Source organism: Phaseolus vulgaris, chromosome 2 (genome assembly GCF_000499845.2).
Source record: "Phaseolus vulgaris cultivar G19833 chromosome 2, P. vulgaris v2.0, whole genome shotgun sequence".
Taxonomy (NCBI): Eukaryota; Viridiplantae; Streptophyta; class Magnoliopsida; order Fabales; family Fabaceae; genus Phaseolus; species Phaseolus vulgaris.
In genome coordinates this window covers 23,539,010-23,558,711 of record NC_023758.2, presented here as the reverse complement: position 1 = coordinate 23,558,711, position 19,702 = coordinate 23,539,010, and the positions used below count along the sequence as shown (strand labels likewise).

At 36.4% G+C, this 19,702-nt stretch overlaps 2 protein-coding genes across 3 annotated transcripts; one reads left to right on the top strand and one right to left on the bottom strand.

The window, feature by feature from the left end:
* The first annotated feature begins 11,184 nt into the window (after window positions 1-11,184).
* Window positions 11,185-14,557, top strand: LOC137810973 (putative transcription factor bHLH086). Of its 2 annotated transcripts, XM_068612495.1 has the most exons (7): window positions 11,185-11,623; window positions 11,764-11,863; window positions 12,378-13,297; window positions 13,416-13,523; window positions 13,654-13,719; window positions 14,019-14,092; window positions 14,339-14,557. In XM_068612495.1, the coding sequence occupies exons 3-7, from the start codon at window positions 12,986-12,988 to the stop codon at window positions 14,370-14,372; spliced, it is 594 nt and encodes a 197-aa protein (XP_068468596.1). In that variant the 5' UTR covers window positions 11,185-11,623; window positions 11,764-11,863; window positions 12,378-12,985; the 3' UTR covers window positions 14,373-14,557. The 2 variants fall into 2 exon arrangements, with proteins under 2 accessions (XP_068468596.1, XP_068468595.1); XM_068612494.1 differs by lacking the exons at window positions 11,185-11,623; window positions 11,764-11,863; window positions 14,339-14,557 and having other exon boundaries at window positions 12,318-13,297; window positions 14,019-14,324.
* Window positions 14,558-15,073: 516 nt separating this feature from the next.
* Window positions 15,074-18,332, bottom strand: LOC137809654 (coatomer subunit gamma-like). The gene is made up of 5 exons (XM_068610753.1): window positions 18,086-18,332; window positions 17,159-17,241; window positions 16,558-16,665; window positions 15,501-15,622; window positions 15,074-15,338 (listed from the first exon to the last, which is right to left on the bottom strand). The coding sequence occupies exons 1-4, from the start codon at window positions 18,201-18,203 to the stop codon at window positions 15,539-15,541; spliced, it is 393 nt and encodes a 130-aa protein (XP_068466854.1). The 5' UTR covers window positions 18,204-18,332; the 3' UTR covers window positions 15,074-15,338; window positions 15,501-15,538.
* Window positions 18,333-19,702: the final 1,370 nt, after the last annotated feature.

Here is a 19,702-nt window from a genome sequence, read left to right as displayed (position 1 = left end):
CAGCCTACCTGTTGGCCCACGAGTATGACCCAGACTTTTTAAAGAGTTACACTGGTACACTTTTTACCCATAACCTTAAAGATTAAGATTGTTGCCTATAAAATATAACATGTTCTTGCTTGTATCTTCCTTGCAGATAGCATGTTGGCCCGTTTGAACAAGGAAGATCTGTTGAGGTTGGCTGCGAAGGAAAAAATGGTCAGTCGTGCTTCACCGAAGGTGGTGGTTGCACCCACCTCCTCTGAAGATGACGAGGACACCGCCTCGGGCTTCGTCTTTGCCAGAAAGAGGGGGAGGGCTCAAGCCACTAGCCCGATGCCCTCATTCTCCTGAGGCCAAGTGGCCTCAAATGTTGCTCCTCCCTCACAACCTCCGCACACCCATGTTGCCACGCCTTGCCCTCTTGCGGTGGGTGCGGAGAGCTCGAGTCGAAAAGGCCTTTGGGACCAGGATGTCGATGTTGCCTCCCTCCTGGAGGATGCCCTATTGCGCCCCAAGGAAGAAGAGAGAATGGATGCCCACAGTGGCCAACACCTGCTGAAAGAGGTTATGAAGCAGCTCGGACAAGCTCTGGCCACAAGTTGCGTGGTCGTGAAGAAGATGTGGTGTCGAGAGGTCGCCATCGAACAGGAGAAACAAAACTCTCAGCAGAAGATGGCAGACTTGGAACAAGAAATCCAAAACCTTCAAGCCCTTCACCAGAAAACCGAGCAGCTCTTGGATGCCAAGACTAAGGAGGTTGTTGAGCAAGCGACTCGCCTAGTAGAGCAAGACGACCATTTGTCTCGCTTGCAACAAGAGCTTGTCCAGAAGGATAACTTCTTTGATGACGAGGTCGAAGTCTACAAGGGTGAGGTTGCCCAAGCTCTCTTGGTGGGCTTTGAGGTTGCTGTCGAGCAAGCCTCCAGCCTCCACCCGAGCTTGGACTTCTCTCAACTAGCACCAAACAAAGGAGTTGTGGATGGGCAACTAGTAGAGGAGTAGGGACTTTAATCTTATCATGGTGGTGTAACTATAAACTATATCATACTCTATTTTTATTATTATGGAACCGTTTTATTTCATAATCATGTGTCGTATAACAACCCCTCTGAACTTTGCTCATGCATGCCTCATTTAACTTCAACTAGTTCAAGTAGCTTACGATAATGTGTACACATCTGAGTATATTACTCAATCAATTTCGTCGTTAGTGTTAAATCTTCCCGTCATGGGATAACAAGCATAATCAAAGTTTAACGAAACTAACCTTTGGTTGGACCATTCACCATAACCTCTTCAGGCTAGCGTTCAAAGTAGTGCGTTCAAAGGGGTCTTACCTTGAATCCAACAGGTGTCGCCTTGCCTGGCACATGCTCAGATGGCTGAGTTATGCAACTAAAAATCATTCTCATAGAGCGTTTGTACTTAGGTGACTGGCAACTCCTGAGTTGTCCTACACCAATCGCATCATTCATCTGTGCCACTAGCTCATCCCGCACAGCATCTATACTCAGGTGTCTATCACACACCGAGCTATCTCACTCTGTGAGAACTGGATGGCCTCTCTATGCAACTTCACCTACCCCGCAGAGTGCCTAGACTCGGGTGATTTCTTTCACCCCAGGCTAGCCCGTCTTACCATACGTTGGGTCAGGTGACCTATTTGTGCAACTTTACTCATCCCACAGAGCGCCTAGACCCGAGTGATTACTTTCACATCGAGCTAGCCAAACTCGTGCTGGTTCAGATGAGGCATCTACATAACTTTACTCGCAGTGCGACTTCACGAGGAAGGTCGATTTATCTGCCAATGGTAATTAATCGCTCACACGACCCTTTCTCAGAGAACCTCTCCAAGAAGGGTCGTCGCACCGTGCATCACAATCAAACGATAGGGATAAGAGAAAACAACAATGCATCATAAACAACATATTTATTAGGTGACCTCGTTAAAAAACCCTCTTTAAGGGAAAAAGAGTGTCACCATGTAGCACCATATAAAATAAATATTGAGATTAGCAGCGTTCCACGTTCGGGGGATGGATTCTCCCTCCAAGGTTTCTAACCTGCATGCACCATTCCCGAGCACTTCTACTACACAAAACAGTCTTGTCCATTTTGGAGACAACTTATTCTCCAATTGGTAGGGATGAGCTTTCCGCATTACCAAGTTGGACACCTGGAACTACCGAGGTCTGACCTTGGTTCTTTGTCTCAGCTCGACTATTCTTTTCAACGCTTCCGACTTTATACGCGCCTATTCGCAGACATCCTCTAGCAAATCCAAGTTCATTCTCCTCCCCTCATCAGACTCTTCAGCGACAAAGTTTTGGAACCGAGGAGAGTTCTCGTGAATTTCAACGGGGATCATGGCAGCTGTTCCATACACCAAACTGAACGGTGTTTCTTTGGTGCTAGATTGAGGCGTGGTGTGATAAGCCCAGAGAATTCGGAGAACCTCCTCTGCCCAAGCTCCCTTGGTTTTCTCTAACCTTCTTTTTAAGCCTCTGAGCAAGATCGATCCTACTGGCTGATTCCACTTGGCCATTTGTCTAGGGATGCTCTACCGAGGCAAATATCTGTTTTTTGTCGAGTTCCGAGCATAACTTGCCTAGCTGCTGACTGGTGAACTGTGTTCCGTTATCTGACACTAGACGTCTGGGAACCCCAAAGCGACAAGGTGAGTTTACCCGTGGCGAAACAGATTACCATTGATCATCGTGTATTTCCCTTAATTTCTTTTTACCGCCTTAGCCTATGTGGGTTCATCAGGAAGTAGGCCATCAGCTAGATAGCGCTGGTAAGAAGTGATCCAAGTGCCAGCCGTTCTCCCCAGAAGACGGTCATCACCTTTTCCCCGAGCACCTCGCATGCTCCTACCCGTGGTACCTTCTGTTGAAGATGGATGAAACTTCTTCTCTACCTAGTCTTAGTGTGTGTTTGATGTAGAAAATAGCTAGTCTGTTTTGAAGATTGTAATGTGTTTTAGATGTTCTTGTAATTAGTTTTGTGTGAGTCTAAGGTTGTCTTTTGCTACATGACCTATCCTATCCTAGATGCCTAATCAAGGTGGAATGATCAAGCACATGAAGTGATTAAATGTTTTCCAAAAAGCTTTTTAAGGTTTTCTCAAGAATCAAGTTACTGCACAAAAATAAACTTGTTTGTTTAAAAATCAATAGGTTTATTTTTGTTCTACTGAAAGGATTTTCGAAATTCTGTTAAGGCACCAAAAGTGCAGTTCAGTCAGTTATTTCAGTTAAGCTGAGCTTACATTTTTTCTTGAAAAATAATCTGTTAGTTTTAAATTCAATTTGTTGTTTTTATAACAACTCTTTAATTATTTTTTTAAAATTTGTTAGAAACTGATTTCTATATAATGAAAGGCTTTTCTCACATGAAAGAGTGTTGAGCAATCACGGTTTTAACAGAGATTAAACGTTTTCTGTGTGAGAAGAAGGATTGAAATGAGCTTTTGAAAGGTTTTTCAAAGAGATCTTCAAGTGTGCTTGTTCTAGGAAAACCTTGATCTTGGTGAAGGTGTTGGTGTTGTTCTGCTGCGATTGAGCTACTGTTTTGAGTTCCTGCATCTTCTTTCAGGTGTTATCTTTCCTTATTCATTCTTGTAAAAGGTATTTTTGTGTAAGTCACTCCTTGATAAGGTTTCTTGGAGTGCAAGGTGTGCTGAAATAGAGTTTTTCAGCTTTGGTTGTATTGTTCTTGTAGAGTTCAAGAACTGTTGTGTGTTGTAATTGATTGCAACTAGTTTTTAGTGAATTCCACCTTGGAGTAAGGTTAAACTAGATGTATCTCATTATGAGTGAACTAGTATAAAGTGTGCTTGCATTATTCTTCTCACCCCTGCACTCGTTTCTGATTTTTGGTTAATCTGTCAAGAACAAAATCTATTCATTTGAAATTGAACCTGTTATTTTTGGGCTTAATAAAAACTGTTCTTTTTTATCTAGAAAAGTTCTTTAATCATAAACAATGCATTTTGAATATGTGTTTTTAATTGGCTTAAGGACAAGTAGTTTTCTTCATTAAATCTTTGATAAAGATTCATTTTCTTTGAAGTTTTGTGTTGAATGAACTTGTTTGATCTTGTGGTATAAACTGTGTTCTTCAAGCTGTTAAAAATTAACCAATCTAGTTTTGTCAACTTTCTCTGTTTGAAATCTGAACAAGTTCTGGTTGTGTTAAAGTGTATTGAAAAATTAATCTGTTTCTTTTAAAAACAATTTTTTCTTTTTACTTCTGATATACTGTAAACCAGTTTGTGTATGCGAAAATTTATAAGTTCATTTCACTTCTCCCCTCTTGAACTTAGACACTAATATACCCAACACCTTCAACGTTTTCTGAGTCAGCGGACGGTGGCTCCTCCCTTCCCGGGTGTTTATCAGCAAGACTTCCCTGGTCGGGTCCTTTTCTGCCATCCTAGGGTTTTTCAGTGTCTCTTGGATAACCGATCTTTGCCTGTTCCCTTTTCCCGAGCTGGCTAACTTGGTCAGGAGATATGCTCGGGAGTTTTGCTCTCTTGGAACGTGCACCAGTTCGAACTCGGCAAAGGCGTCTTTCAACCACGTGACGTATCTAAGGTACGTCGCTAACTGCGGGTCCTTGGCTTGATACCTACCCGTAACTTGCTCAGTGACGAGTAATGAGTCGCTCTTCACCCACAAGTTCTGAGCTCCCAACTCCTGGGCTAACAACATCCCGGCTATCAGCGCTTCGTACTCGGCTTGATTGTTACTGGCTTTAAATGCAAACTTCAAAGATTGTTCAATCAGCAAGCCGATGGGTCCTTCTAAGATAACCCAGCTCCGCTACCTTGCTGGTTGGAGGAACCATCTACTAACAATATCCACCGAAAGCCTTTAGGGTCCGAGTTTGGGCCCCCGGATGACAATTCAACCACGAAATCAGCGTATACTTGGCCCTTGATCGGGCCTATGGGCTCGTACTGAATATCGAACACGGATAGCTCGACTGACCATCGCACCAAACGCCCTGCTATGTTAGGTTTCTGCAGAACCTTGCGGATAGGGAGGTCAGTCATTACAATGACGGTGAAGCTGTGAAAATAATATCGTAGCCTCCTAGCCTTGAACACAACTACTAGCACGACCTTCTCGATTGCCTAGTAGCGCTCCTCGGGTCCCTGTAACACCTTACTGAAAAAGTAGATCGATTTCTGACTTTGGTCCTGATCCTGTACTATCACTGAGTTGATTATTTGATTGGTGATGGAGAAGTACAAGCAGAGAGGAACGCCATGTATAGGTTTACCGAGAATCAGAGGGTTAGCCAAGTACGCCTTTAACTTGACGAATGCTTCCTCTCACTCAGGGGTGCACACGAAACGATTGTTTTTCTTTGTCTCTACTGGCGGACAGGAAACGGGACAAAGCCGCCATTTGCCCAGTCAGCTGTTCAACCTCTTTGATAGTAGCAGGACTCCTCATCCTAATGAGGACGACGCACTTATCCAGATTAGCCTCTATGCCTCTCTCGGTCAGCATGAATCCCAAGAATTTGCCTGCCTCTACCCCAAACACACACTTTTCGGGGTTTAACTTTAGGTTATACTTACCCACAGTCTCAAAAAATTCCTTCAGATCCGCTACATGTTGTTTTTCCTTCTCAGAAGTAACAACCATGTCGTCCACGTAAGCTTGCACATTTCGCCTCGAGGGGCGACAACTTCATCTTCATATGTTTTATTGATGCTACTGCTCCTAACCTGTTCAATGAGGGTCTTCCCAACAACAAATTGTAAGCGGATGGGGTATTGACTACCACATACCTAATGACAATAGTCATGGCGGTTTCTTTGTCTGAAAAGGTTATCCTCAGATTGATGCATCCTTGACACTCCACATGGTCCCCTGCGAATCCGATTAAGCATTCGTCGTGAGGCCTCAACTGATCGGGGGATAACCGCAAGTTGACGAATGTGGACCAGAACAACACGTCCGCCGAGCCCCCTTGATCGATGAGGGCTCAATGCACCTTTCTTCCCACCATGACGACGAATATTACTACCAGGTCGTTGTCATGAGGGACCACACCCACCAAGTCTGCCTTGGTGAAATAGGGATCCGGGTCCAGGGTGTCGTCGTGACTTTTCATCTCTAGCGTCATTACCACCCTTGCGTATCTCTTACGTTTGGCCGCCTTGCTTCCTCCACCCGAGATCGTGTTTAGCTCCGCATGTACGGGTATCTCATGCGGTGGGTCCTCCAGAACAGTTTCCCTTTATTGCTCTCTCTCGTCGACTTCAAGGTATTCTTTCAAGATGCCTTCCTTCAAAAGCTCGGCCATCTGATAACCTAAAGCCATGCACCGTTCGAAACCATGTTCGAACCCCTTATGGAACTCACACCAAATGTCTTTCCTCCTCCCCAGGTTCCTGTTAGCCTTCTAGGGGAACCTCAACTTCTCGGCTACTGCGGGTATGGCTATCAATTCCTTGTATGATACACGAATCCTTCTAGTAGGGGTTTTGTCTTGATTCTGGCTTCTTCCCGGCCGAGGTTTCATTGACCCTCATAGGCCGAGAAAGCTTGCTTGCCTCTCTCGGTTTAGACAACCGAGAATGCGAACTGTTGTTCTTGGCTAAAACCGCTTCTTCAGTGTTGATGTGAGCAACTGCTTTTCGCCTGATTTCAAAAAAGGTTTCGTTCGGGTTCCTTATAAGAGAATCGCAAAACAGGCCTGGGGCGACCCCCTGCTCAAAAGCGGACACCATGACATTCTCATCGTGGGTCCAGAGTGTTACAGTGAGAGCTCAAAACCGATTCAGGTAACCCTTCAATGTCTTCCTTTCCTTCTATCGCACATTGAAGAGATCATACATAACGAGGGGTTTAACCCGGTTCGCATGAAACTGTTCCCGGAATAGTTTGGTGAACTGGGAAAAATAGGAAATATGGCCATTGGGGAGTCCACTGAACCATTGTATGGTCGTGCCTGTGAAAGTGCCCATGAACATCTTGCACCGCATTGCATCTGAGCCTTCCGAGATTATCATATCGGCATTGAACGCAGTGAGGTGACTCTTGGGATCTTCCACCCCCGTGAAAGCAATCTTGGGCGCCACATAGTGCGCGGGCACTGGCTCGTCCATGATGGCTTGCGAGAAAGCCTCGAAGCAGTCTCTCTTAGGCAGGTTCGTCTCTCGTTGTCTCGGGATACGTCGGTCACGTCGCAGATCCTTATTGGTTTTGCGTAGCTCTTCTCACAATTTCTCTTGTTCATGTCTAGATTATTCATTGGCTTCTTGGAGGGCCCTGATGGTCTCCATAAGTTGTTGCAAAGTGGGGGCCTCGCCTGCACCTTCTTGCACCACTGGTACTTGCCTTGCGTTCCTCATCTCCTTCTACGAGTTTGAACAAAGTGTGGATGGGATCTGGTTTTAGCGGGCCCCACGGTGGACGCCAAATGTTCTTGTCGGTTCTGCACTACCAGTTGACTTTAGGTTGAACGCGACCTACTAGGTCTATCTCCTCTAGAACTAGAATCACGACTCCTGGTTACGCCTAGAATAAGGCTTCGTTGGGATAGAAGACGCCTTACCTGTTGATTACACTCCGACGATCAAGTCAGTTAGGGCTCACCGAAAAACAACAATTTAGTAAGATGTGCGAAAAACAACATACCTTTTTCTTGAGACCTATTCTCCTTTTTATCACTGCTCATGCAACATGCAACCACTCCCCCTGAAGCTCAGGGAATCTTAACTGAAAATAGTTAAACTTTTATTGGCAACAGAAAACCACCTGTCGCGGGCACCAATGATCTTCAGGTGTTATCCGCAGGTCCACTTTCTGTTGCCCAAACATCTCCCTATATTATTAGGGTTAATAGAAGCTAGCCACGTGTAAACGTTATGCAACAGAAACATGTAATAGATTTATAACAAAGAAAATATTGTAAAAAATAACGAGATTATATCTACCACACAAATATATCTTTTAACAGGTGCAACAATGAAATTACTTTGTGCACCCATCCTGCGCTCTGGGCCTAACCTGACCAAAGTGATTGGCCCAGGTTTACATAGGCCCAAACACCGAGCAGGTCTCTCATGGCGTAAAAGAACCAAGTAGGCCTCGTGGTATAAAAGAATCGAGCAAACGAAAATACTACCGAGAACCGGGCACTGGTCAGTACAATAAGAGATAGATTGTACAAATTCAACATGGAAAACAAAATGCATAATAAAGATATAAAAGTGACCAAAAGTAAAAATGTTAAAAAATATTTGACATGGAAAACAAAATGCGGAATAAAGATATAAAAGTGGCCAAAAGTAAAAATTTTAAAAGATAATATTAGGGATATCATGTGTGAAAGCGTGATAATTTCAACCAAAGATTATGAGAAATTAAAGTAACAAGAAAATCGAGAATGATACCAGAATTTTTAGGTGGAAAACCCCTTTAAATAGAGGTAAAAAACCACCGGCAAGAGAGCCAAAACTTTCACTATAATAGTACTGAGAGTACAATGAGTTAAACACTTACACCCTAGAGAAGAAATAGAGAGTATATGAAAGGAGAGAGGAAGCAATTGTATGTTGTTGTTTTGTTGTGTTACATTGCTCGAAGGAAGCCACTATATATAGTGGTTATAGGAGACAACAATAATAAAAAACAATTAATTAAGAATGATAAGTAACATCCCTTTGATAACAATTAATTGTGAATGGTAAGTGACCTCCCTCCGATTTCTTTATATATACTAATTCAATTATGCCAAGAAAACTAAAAAATCAGTCATATCCCACAATAATTACATTTGTATATTAGTACATGGATTTAAGTCTATATTAAAATAATTTAGAAGCTGGATTATGAAGCTTAAAATATAGAAAAGTCTGTGCCACTAATTATGCAGTTTCCACCAAAATTCTAATCTTTAAGAAAAAGCTCCCTTCCACCCAAAACACCATTCTACCCAATAACATGCCTCTCAATATTTTTTATTTGTTATTTTAATCTCTTTTATATTTTTTGTTAAACAATCTTAATCTTTTGTTTTATCTTTATTGGTATTACTAACTTTTCTTACAGATGGATTTTGAACACTGATCTACCAATTTTACTATTGAATTTGTTAGAAAATAACTTGAGATCACCTGACCATAATTATATTATCATCTTTCTAGAGTTAGCTTGGAATTATTTTAATTTTACTGCTAAAGACAGCTATCACGAGGAGGAGGGTATCTGCATTACGTCAATTGAGAGAAATAAGTTGTGAAAGGAGAATTCCTGGGAGAATGAGAACTTTTTCTCCGATTTTCAGCTCAATTTCATAAAATCAATAAGATAAGGTGTGGGAGAGCAATGATCATCACTAGAAAAAAATATAATACTTGTGGATAACTGCAATTAGAAATTAGGGAACTCCACCCTCCTATCCCATGAAACATTCATATGGGTAATGAATGTCCTATAAAACCACAATATACATGCTAGAATTTAACTCTTTCACTTGTGAAATGAAGAGAATACAAGACCAAGTAAGATTTGACAAAAAGGTATTCCATAAATACGTAACCTAACACCATTCTTGCAACTACTCATGTTTATCATAACTAATGCAACATGGCATCCATTAAGCTATATGTGCTTCGTAAGAAGCTCCTCTTTTGAATTCCAATACTTCAAACAAACAAAAAAGAGTAAAAGATAGTGACACGCTTTGTTTAAAAAATAATAATTAATACAAAAAGAACATCTCTACTTCGTATAATTCTCACCCAAGTTATACTATAATTATAAAATAATACTATCACCATCATCATCATGTTTGTTTCCATCTTTTGTAAGCAATGTAGAAGAACAAAAACATGAGAGCGAAAACTAAAATACTATAGATCATTACAATCAAATAAGAGAGAAATGAGAGAGTGTTCCAAATGATAGTTTCGAACCCATGAAATGCTCTGAAGTTCTAGAAGGAAAAACCAGAAGGAAAACGAATCACCAGAAGGAAAACGGATCGCCGAAAGAAAATGAACCACTAAGAGTTAGGCAAAGAGAGACATGAGATTTTAAAAAACCAAATAGGGCAAAGGGAAAAAAATATCAATGAAAACCCTAGTACAAGCAGAAAAAAATATTTGTCTGACTTGAAAATTCTGAATTCTTTCATGTTATTGAGAGATAAAGATAGGAAGAGCGTGCTATGTGTATACATACCTACGATTAATAATTTTGAATTTTAGGACTATCTGTATCTCAAAAGACCATTTCTGTTAACGTGCCTCCGAAATAGTATGTAGAAAATGTACAAGAAAAAACGATAAAGTAAAAAATAAAAATATATAAAAATTTGTTAAATTTTTTAAATAACTGTTGATACTTGTTAATGTTTAGAAAACCTCAATACACACTTGTCACTAAAAGAAAAAATGTTTTTAACATGAGTTTATTTTTACATTAACAAGGGTTAAAACCTCCGTTAAGTCATTTATCCAGGTTGTTGTTTTCCCGCTAAACCATCCCTGGGTAACGTGTTTCCTGATGTTTTTTTAAATCTCAGGAAAAGTCATTCTAAACATCCATTAAATACCATGGACTTAAGAACCTCCGTAAAATATCATGAGTTTCAAAAATCTTCGTAAAATACCATAGGTTTCAAAACCTCTACAAAATGTCATAGGTTTCGAAACCTCCATAAAATACCATAGGTTTCGAAACCTCCGTAAAATACCATAGATTTTGAAACCTCCGTAAAATACCATACATTATCCTATAAAATATCATAGATTTTGAAACTAAAAACATTAAATTTTTTACTCATTTTATCATTTAAGCATTCAACCTCATGTTATCATTCATGTCCTTTTTCTTTTAGTTATAAACTTTTCATAAACTTGATCGAAGTAAAACTTATGATTAAGTTCATATATTCATTTTTATTTTGTTTTTATTTTTTCTTAAAAATATTTATACAAAATTTATAACAACAATATACGATCACACCAATCACTACAAAAAAACGTGTATATAGTGGCGGTTATAATATGACAATTATTAAAAACCGCCACAATTTACTGTATAATACGACATTTTCGTAAGCGCCATAATCTTCATTCGAAATGTGACATTTAGAACCGTCACAATTTACCTTCAAAATAAAATTTCTTCCGCTTTTCGTTCCCTCCATAACCTTAATCTTTTCCAAAGTTTTCATTTTTCCCTCTTCGATATTCTTGAAAATATACCTCTTTCACTCAACCTCTAAAAAACCTTCACTCCCGCCCCGATCCTCTTTCAGTCTTCACATTCTTCTTAACCATCTCAACCCCATTGCGTAAACCCTTTCACCTTCACCGTAATCCTTCCCTTCTCAGTCCCATTTTGTAAACCCTTTCCTCTCACCCTCACCGCAATCGTAAACCCTTCCTCTCACCCTCACCACAAACGTTCCCCAGTTGTATTTTGTAAACCCTCACTCACCGCCCCATTTCGTTATCTCAAATTTCAGACATAAATTGAGAGAGATAACATTGCATCGTTGCAGTGGCGCGCCCAATGGCTCTGGGAATCTCCAATATTCTGCACTGCCCCAAATTGAGTTTCTCTCATAACAATCTCCGTCCCAAAATTTCAACCTCTCTCAGGTCATCCATTTTCTCTCTCTCTCTCTCTCTATCCATTTGCAAGAATGAAGAACGAATTTAGTTTTCGTTCGAATTAATTTGTTTTTTGCATACCACACGTTTCTAGGGTTAATAAAATGTAATTCGGTGTCGATTTTCAGGTTTACCCAGACAATAACATGGAGTGAAAGAAAGATTATCTGTGTTGCTGCATCTGTGACAGGGAGCTTTAATTCCGATGGTGACTTTAATCCTTATGAGGTAAAGAGTAAAATCTACTCTGTAATTAGTTCACACTTTGAAATTTGAAGTTGTTTGAATTGTATCTTAGTTTTTGTGATGTAGGTGCTAGGTGTAAGCCATATTGAGAAATTTGACATGGTCAAGGCAACTAATCGGAAAAAGGGCGTAACTATTTTAAGGGTTGTTGTAGGTTTTATTTTACTATTTGTATTTTATTATAATATTTAAACTGGATTTGAGAATAGTGGTTTGAGTTGCATATAGTTAGTTGTGTTGTTTAACAGCATTATAGCTTTTGAATTTGAATGTTAGATTTTAGGAACACGTGGATATGGTAGAAAGGTCATCAAATGATCTTTCTAGCCACTATGCTTGGTACTGGAATCTTAGGTTATTGGTTTCAAAAGCTTTTCCATCCTGGAATCTATTTGGAAGCATATTGCAACCATTCGTTGTAGCAGCGATTATGCCATGCTATTTATAATCCTTCCCTCTTCAAATTAGTTGCTTAATTGCATTTATTTTGTTGCAGAAATGTTGGTGATGGAGTAGTGGGCAATGCTTAAATGAAGTAATTCATCTTCTGATGCCTGTGGACAAAACCAATGGTCATTTGGCTACATGTTGATTACAGTTTCTGTCACTGCATGTAATAAATTGGTGTCGCTGTGATTAATTAAGGAAATGTTAGATTTTAGAAATTTCTCCAATTTATGGTTTTTCAATTTTGTTATATCAATTGGTACATGAGGTTTTTAAGTGAATGAAGTCCACTAAAAAATACTCTAGCCTTAAACAACAGAGGAAGGTCCTAAAATTGGTTTAAAATCTACCATCAAATAGAGTCAAACAATTCTGTTGTTTATCTCCAGAACTGGGTGCTCTCATATGCACACTAACTTTATTTATTTTTTCCTAAATTCCGAGGTAATTTTCTTCTGACTTGATAAAATGCAAAAGGTGAAAACATCCTAATGAGCTTTATAATGGTGAATTGGCCATGAAAACACACATATTCATGCATTCATACTGTGAAATTGTGTTTACATGCAACATTTTATAATTTTATAATTTTATAGTGCAGCATTTTGATTCTGACAAGGTCTGATCAATTTCAAAGTCAATGAGTTCAGCAACCTCATGCAAGGTAGTGAGTCTTTCCTTAGCTTTCAGAAGAGTTGGTTGTTTTCCAAAGAGAGTAATTTGCATGAAGGTTGTGACCAATGGAACCATGTTAGTCCCAAAAGCACCACACACATGCGCCTGGTCCAAAATTTCAGTTGCTCTGAAATTGCTACTTGTTATAGCTCCATGTTCAAAGGTGCAAAAGAGAAGCAACAACATGGTGAAAGTTCATCTTCTGGGTTGCTATACTCAGAACCAAATGCCCATAGTGATAGCCTAAATGAGTCAGCAGCACAAGATTTAGTCTTGAGAAAGCGATCTTTTATGGTATTAATCATTGCTTTCTTAATCACATCTTAGCTTCTTTTTATACATTTATTTAGCATTAGTCCATAAGAAGTACATTAAATTAATTAGAATGGAAGAATGATTTTGGTGTTTATAGGGAGAGACCATGCAAGCTGCCAATGCCAAGAAGCCATGCACAACTACAAGTAAAGCAACAAAACAAAAGTCAAGCCCACTCAAGGATCCTCAAAATGTTGCTGCCAAGGTTTGCTTAATTACTTCAAACCTAAGTTAAATTATGTATGTCGCATATATGTTCCATGTTTTGATTGCAAATTAAGAAAACTTAAATATAAGCTCAATGCTGATAGAATGTTTGTACGAGTGTATCACAGAACAGAAGAGAGAGAATAAGTGAGCGGCTTAAGACACTCCAAGAACTGGTCCCTAACGGCTCCAAGGTAGATTTTTCAAACTAGTTTGAAATGCTGCATTCTTTTGCATTTCCTTTGCAACAATATCTAGGATTATGATTTAATTCCATTGATGGATTATTATTGTTATGATGAATGACAGTTAATGAACATAAAATTTCTCTATTACTATTATAATACTAACAATAATTAATATTTATTTTTAATTTTAATTCCAATTCTTTGCTATATTTTAAAGTATTTTTGAAAGATTATTTTTTAAAGTGACTAATTTATCCTTAAAATTTTTTTTTATTTGTTTCAATTTATTCCTTATAACAAATTAGTTTGCAGGTCCACTAGCCTTTGAAAACGAGGAATACAATGGGAGCTTACCTAATTTGAAATTGAAACGACAAAGGTTGAGTATGCATACATGTCTAGACCCTTACCTGTTACCTGAATTAGATATATTAATATATAACACTGATTTCATTTGCTATGTAGTTATTCCATCTACAACTTTCTTTGTTGCAAGCTTCACTTTCCTCCTATTTTAAATAATTAATTTGTCACATGTTATTTTTTCTTTCTCTCTTTTCTAAAATAATTCATTTATTTTTTAAAATTTGAAAATTAACTCTAAACATATTTTAATTAATTTCAGGCACCGGATGGTGGAAGTCGTACTTCATCACTGAACCAGAATATTATTGGATCAAGTGGAGGCAACAAGACAAATTAGAATTAGGACTATGACATTAGTTGTAATATATTCAAATAAAATTTACATTTTGACAATTTAATTTAATTGTTTTTTGGATTAGTTTGACATTATAAACTTTGTTATCTTAATGAATGAATAAAATCATTTCTTATTATTATATTTATCAATTTTAATTATATGAGGTATAATTTTATTATAAAATTAATTTATCTTATAATTTAATTATATTATGAAATTTAATTGCGTACTGAAATTTAATTATAATATAAAATTAAATAATATTATGAAATCAAATTATAAAACGAAATTAAATTAATTATTATAAATATTAAAATTTAAATTAAATTCATATTATATCGTATTAAGTGGCGGTTAAAACTGCCACTATTTACGTTAGAATTGGTGTACCCAGTTTTAAAATTACGACATTTATAACTGACGTCAATTACACGCTTAAAACCGACACTTTATACAATGCATAATATGACGTCTGCTACAACGGTTCTTAATTGACCGCCACATTAAACTTTGTGGCGGCAAGAATTCTGTCGGTATGCGGTACCGCCACAGACATATAATGCGGCGGTTAAAAACGTCAGTTTTTACGAAAATAACCGCCGCATTATACACGTTTTTTTGTAGTGAATCCATGAATAATTTTATTGCATAATATAATAATAATAATAATAATAATATTATTGTCTTACATATGCATATAGTAATATACCATTACAAAGTAGTTTGATGGAACAAACTTTTGGAATTTGGGACCATGATATTTTTAAAAGCGAGCATATATGATATACATTGCAAACTGTGCCACAGTGAAGCTAGCCATATATTAATTATTAACACCATCACAGATCATGTACTCATATTCCAGAAGAGAATGACACCCTTGCAGCCGGAATCCACCTTTCTCCTTGTAGAAACTGGCTCACTGTCATTGCCATTGGATGCGTCATTGCCACATGTAAAGTGAAACTTGAGAAATTATTACCTTGTTCAAGGTACGGACAACAACAAATCTCAAGACTGGCTTAGAATAACTTAAAAATAGATGAAGAACAGTAATTGCTGGAGTTAATTCTTGATTTTTTACCCCATTGAGCTCTGTTCTTGCTCTAGCAGCTTCAAAAATCACCATCTCTGACTTTTGACGAATGCAATTGTCAAGATAATCACGTTCCCTGCCTGTGTATTATTGTCTGATTCATAAATAACCTACATAGATGATGGAAGAAAAAGATTATGAAAATAAATACCATCCCAATAACAAAGGTTTTTTACTATTGGGTTATTTTTTGTGGTTTTTACTAAAATGGGGTCCGTTTAAAAAAATTATAAATTTAGGCAAGTCGTGCCAAATTGGCATGACTTCATATGTACAAATCGTCCTAATTTGACACGACTTTGTCATGTCATACTGAAGTCGTGTCAACTTGACACGACTTCTGCCATGTCATAATTTTTTTTTTTTTTATATTGAGTAGTAAGTTATGTAATGTTAAAAATTAATTTAATACATAATTTTCTAAGAGTGTTAGTTTTAAGAAACAAAAAATTGGATAATCGTGTATCACAATTATTCTTTTTTTTTTCTGAAGTAATAATTTTTTTTATCACAATTCTAATAATACATTTTTTTATTTTTTTAATGTCATTTATATTAAAATATAAAAAGGTATAAGTACCGTAATTATTTTGAAATAATTAAATAATTTAAAAATAATTATATAAATTTTAAATAAGTCAAATAATATAAATAATTTGTAATTGTTTTAAAATAATTAAATAATTTAAAAATAATTATATATCTAATTTTTTTTCCTTAAAACTAACACTCCTAGAAAATTATGTATCAAATTAATTTTTAACATTACATAACTTCCTATCCAATATATAAACAATAAAATTAAAATAAAAAAATAAAAAATTATGACGTGGCAAAAGTCGTGCCAAGTTGGCACGACTTTAGTATGACATGGCAAAGTCGTGTCAAATTGGAACGATTTGTGCATATGAAGTCGTGCCAAATTGGTACGACTTGCCTAAATTGTAATTTTTTTTAAACGGACCTTATTTTGGTAAAAACCAAAAAAATAACCTCATCATGGTCAAAAACCCCAATAACAATGTACATATGGAAGGAAACACACCTGACTAGTGTAACGGATCAAAAGGCACCATGATAAAGGTGAGCGAATAGTCCCCCTTGTCAAACTGGTAACCAGCTTGCTAACTGCCAACCGATCATTCTGTCGTATCTGCAATGGTTCAATTCACCATGTACAACTAACTCTCTTTAGATTTTATACATGTGTTTCATATGATAAGAAGAGTCAGCGAAGGCAAGATTAAAATGATGTTGAATAAAAAATTTATAGTGTAAAGGAACAGAATTTCCCATCATAATTCGGCCTAAACTAATTCTACACTTTAGACGTGTAAAGAGTCAGATGGCACCAAAATTTACAGCACTATACAATCAATGCAGGCGACTTTCAACTTGGTTAAGTTATACAATATAGAGACCTGAACAAAAACTCTACCTTGAAACTTTTTCATGTACTATAATAATCAACCACTTCTAATTGATGCTGAAGTTGAAACTAGAAGTATAACTATGAATATGCTAAAAATTTCAGCTGTAGATGACAATGTGATAACATAACATGACCCTAGAATGATGACAAAGTTTTGAGGTCCTTCAATACACCAAAAAACCTTTGCATAACCAAACTTATATGGAAAGCCTACCTGATGTAGCAAAGCCAGAGCATGAAATTGTACCAGAGCTTGGACTCCTACAGCAACTGAGGATGCTTTGTCTTGACATTTTCCTAATTTCAAAGCACGACAGGGATATGAAATAAAGTGCAAGTAAATAAGTTTAGTGCACTTGAAGATGTAAAGATTCCAGTGAATACTTAATAAAAACAAATACAAAAATTAGCATCGAAGTTCAAGCTGAAACACTAGCTTAACAGGTTACAAAAGTCATAATTTTAATTGGCAACTCTGCATCATTTGATAACTCCTTCTTCTGCTGCTAATCATCTCAGCATACCAAGCATTGGCTTCATCCCTCCCTCCCTTTTTTAAAGCATCACATGGACAAACAGAAGATGCACTTGCATATCAAGACAGAACACCACCAGATTCACATTTAAAGTACTAATTTTAAAAATTCAATACTGAAATGTTTCAAAATTAGCAGCTTAGGCATCTATTTAAGTGTTTAAATAATTCAACCTGAATGCTTCAGAATTTGCAGTTTAGGCATCCATGTGAGTGAAAGTACTGAAACATAGCATGAATCCATAAAAGCTAGTCCAAGGATATATACACATTTAAGATTTTATACTATTGTTATCATAAAATAAACCGCAAAATTTAAGCAAGAGGAAAACATCAACACAAACTGCACAAATCATTGCCACACCGAACGAACTACGACCTTGAGTATGAACCATGAATCACGAATCGATGAGAAAAAGGTATAAGACGAAGCACGAAGCATGAACCACAACCTCAACCTCAACCACGAACCTCCACCACAAACCATAGCCACAAGGAATGACGAGAACGAAGCATTAACGACGAAAAAAAATGATAAAAAAAAAATTAGGGTTCCAAGATCGTCAAATAAACAACAAACACCACATCACCAATTGCGGAACATACCTGCGCTTTGCAGACAAGCGGTTTTGTGGTGGAGCGAAGGTTGAAGCAAGTTCCATGGTGAAGTAGCATAACCATGTTCCATGCTGGAATAGCAAAAGCATGTTCCGTGGGGGAGCATTAGAAGCAAATGTCCAGTGGTGTACGATGGAAGAGGTGGGAGTTGGACGGAAATGAGAGTGAAGAGAAGAGAAGATGGAAATGAGAGGCGGGTTAAGGGTCCACCGGGAAAGAGAAAGAAAAAAAAAAAGAAAAAAAATCAAAAACAAAAAGAATTTGAAATAAAACTATAGTAGTTTACTGAGGTTGTAAAACAACATCTACTATTTAACAAAGGTTTTTAAATGAACCTCTACTATTTAAGGGAAGTTTTTAAATAAACCTCTACTATTTAAGGGAGCTTTTTAGATAAATATTTAATGTTTAATGAAGTTTTAAAATACTTTCCTTAATCAAATTTATTCTAGAAATTATCTTAAGCATTGATAAATAAATTTATTTTAATATAATAAAAAGTTATTAAACGAAAACTATGATATAATATTTCTATAAACATATTAAAATATAATTATTATATTTAATTATCAAATACAATAAAATTATAATTTAACTATTTATTTATAAAAACTTTAATATAATTATTTATTGAGATTTGAAAAAAACTAAAATATTTTATTGAAATTTTACGGTAAATATTTGAAACTTAACAAAGCTTACAAAAATTTCTATATTTTGTTGAGGTTTTAGAATAAACTTTGAAATTTATTGGAGGTTAAAAAAACCTCTGTTATTCTTAAATTTTAAAATAAATCTTTGAAAATTAATGAAAGTTAAAAAAAATCTCCGTTATCTTGTGGATGTTTTAAAATAAATCTTTGAAAATTAACGAAGTTTAAAAAAAATCTCTGTTATTTTTCAAAAGTTTTAAAATAAATTTTTGGGAATTAAGAAGGTTAAAGAAACTCCGTTATTTTGTTAAAATTTTAAGGAAAAAAAATTCATTAATTAAATCAATTCCTAGAAATAAATTAATCTCTAATAAATAACTTCCATTTAAAATTTTTTTTTAGTATGTATTGTTTTATTTGATGTTATTATAATCTCTCTTAACAAACTCTCTCAAATTTAAAACTTTTTTTGTAATTGGAGATGAAAATAATCAAATAAACAATGTTATATTAAACAAATTATTAACATCATGACGTACTTTTTCATTTTATTTTTATTTGAAATGATCATTAATATAAAACACATAGCAACACTTAAGTATAACGAAAAATTATAATATTAGCGCACAGTACATAAACAACAATAAAAAAATACTCAATATTCAGAGTGTTTTTACTAAACTATGTCAGCGAATTTAAACTACTTAACATATCCTATTTAAAGGAGACCTTATATATGTCCGAAGTTTATTCTACACTTTTGTCCTTTCTAGTTATTTTCATATCAAAACTAATCAAATAGCAACTTAAATCAGAAAAACCCCAAATATTTTTCAGAAAATCTTAGGAGCATAATATTGTGTATAGGAACTCAAAATAGCATTATATATACAAGTAATGCAGTGGTGTATGAATACTTATAGTGGATTAGAGGAAATTGTTAATGACCACT

Excerpts from the sequence above, each read along its gene's own strand:
- LOC137809654 (XM_068610753.1), bottom strand. The coding sequence starts at position 18,203 with ATGCTCCCCCACGGAACATGCTTTTGCTATTCCAGCATGGAACATGGT. Across the intron at positions 17,242-18,085 it reads CGCTTGTCTGCAAAGCGCAG|GAAAATGTCAAGACAAAGCA; the intron begins GTATGTTCCGCA and ends CTTTGAAATTAG. Across the intron at positions 15,623-16,557 it reads TGATCCGTTACACTAGTCAG|GTTATTTATGAATCAGACAA; the intron begins GTGTGTTTCCTT and ends TCATCTATGTAG.
- LOC137810973 (XM_068612494.1), top strand. The coding sequence starts at position 12,986 with ATGCAAGGTAGTGAGTCTTTCCTTAGCTTTCAGAAGAGTTGGTTGTTT. Across the intron at positions 13,298-13,415 it reads TGAGAAAGCGATCTTTTATG|GGAGAGACCATGCAAGCTGC; the intron begins GTATTAATCATT and ends TGGTGTTTATAG. Across the intron at positions 13,524-13,653 it reads CTCAAAATGTTGCTGCCAAG|AACAGAAGAGAGAGAATAAG; the intron begins GTTTGCTTAATT and ends AGTGTATCACAG.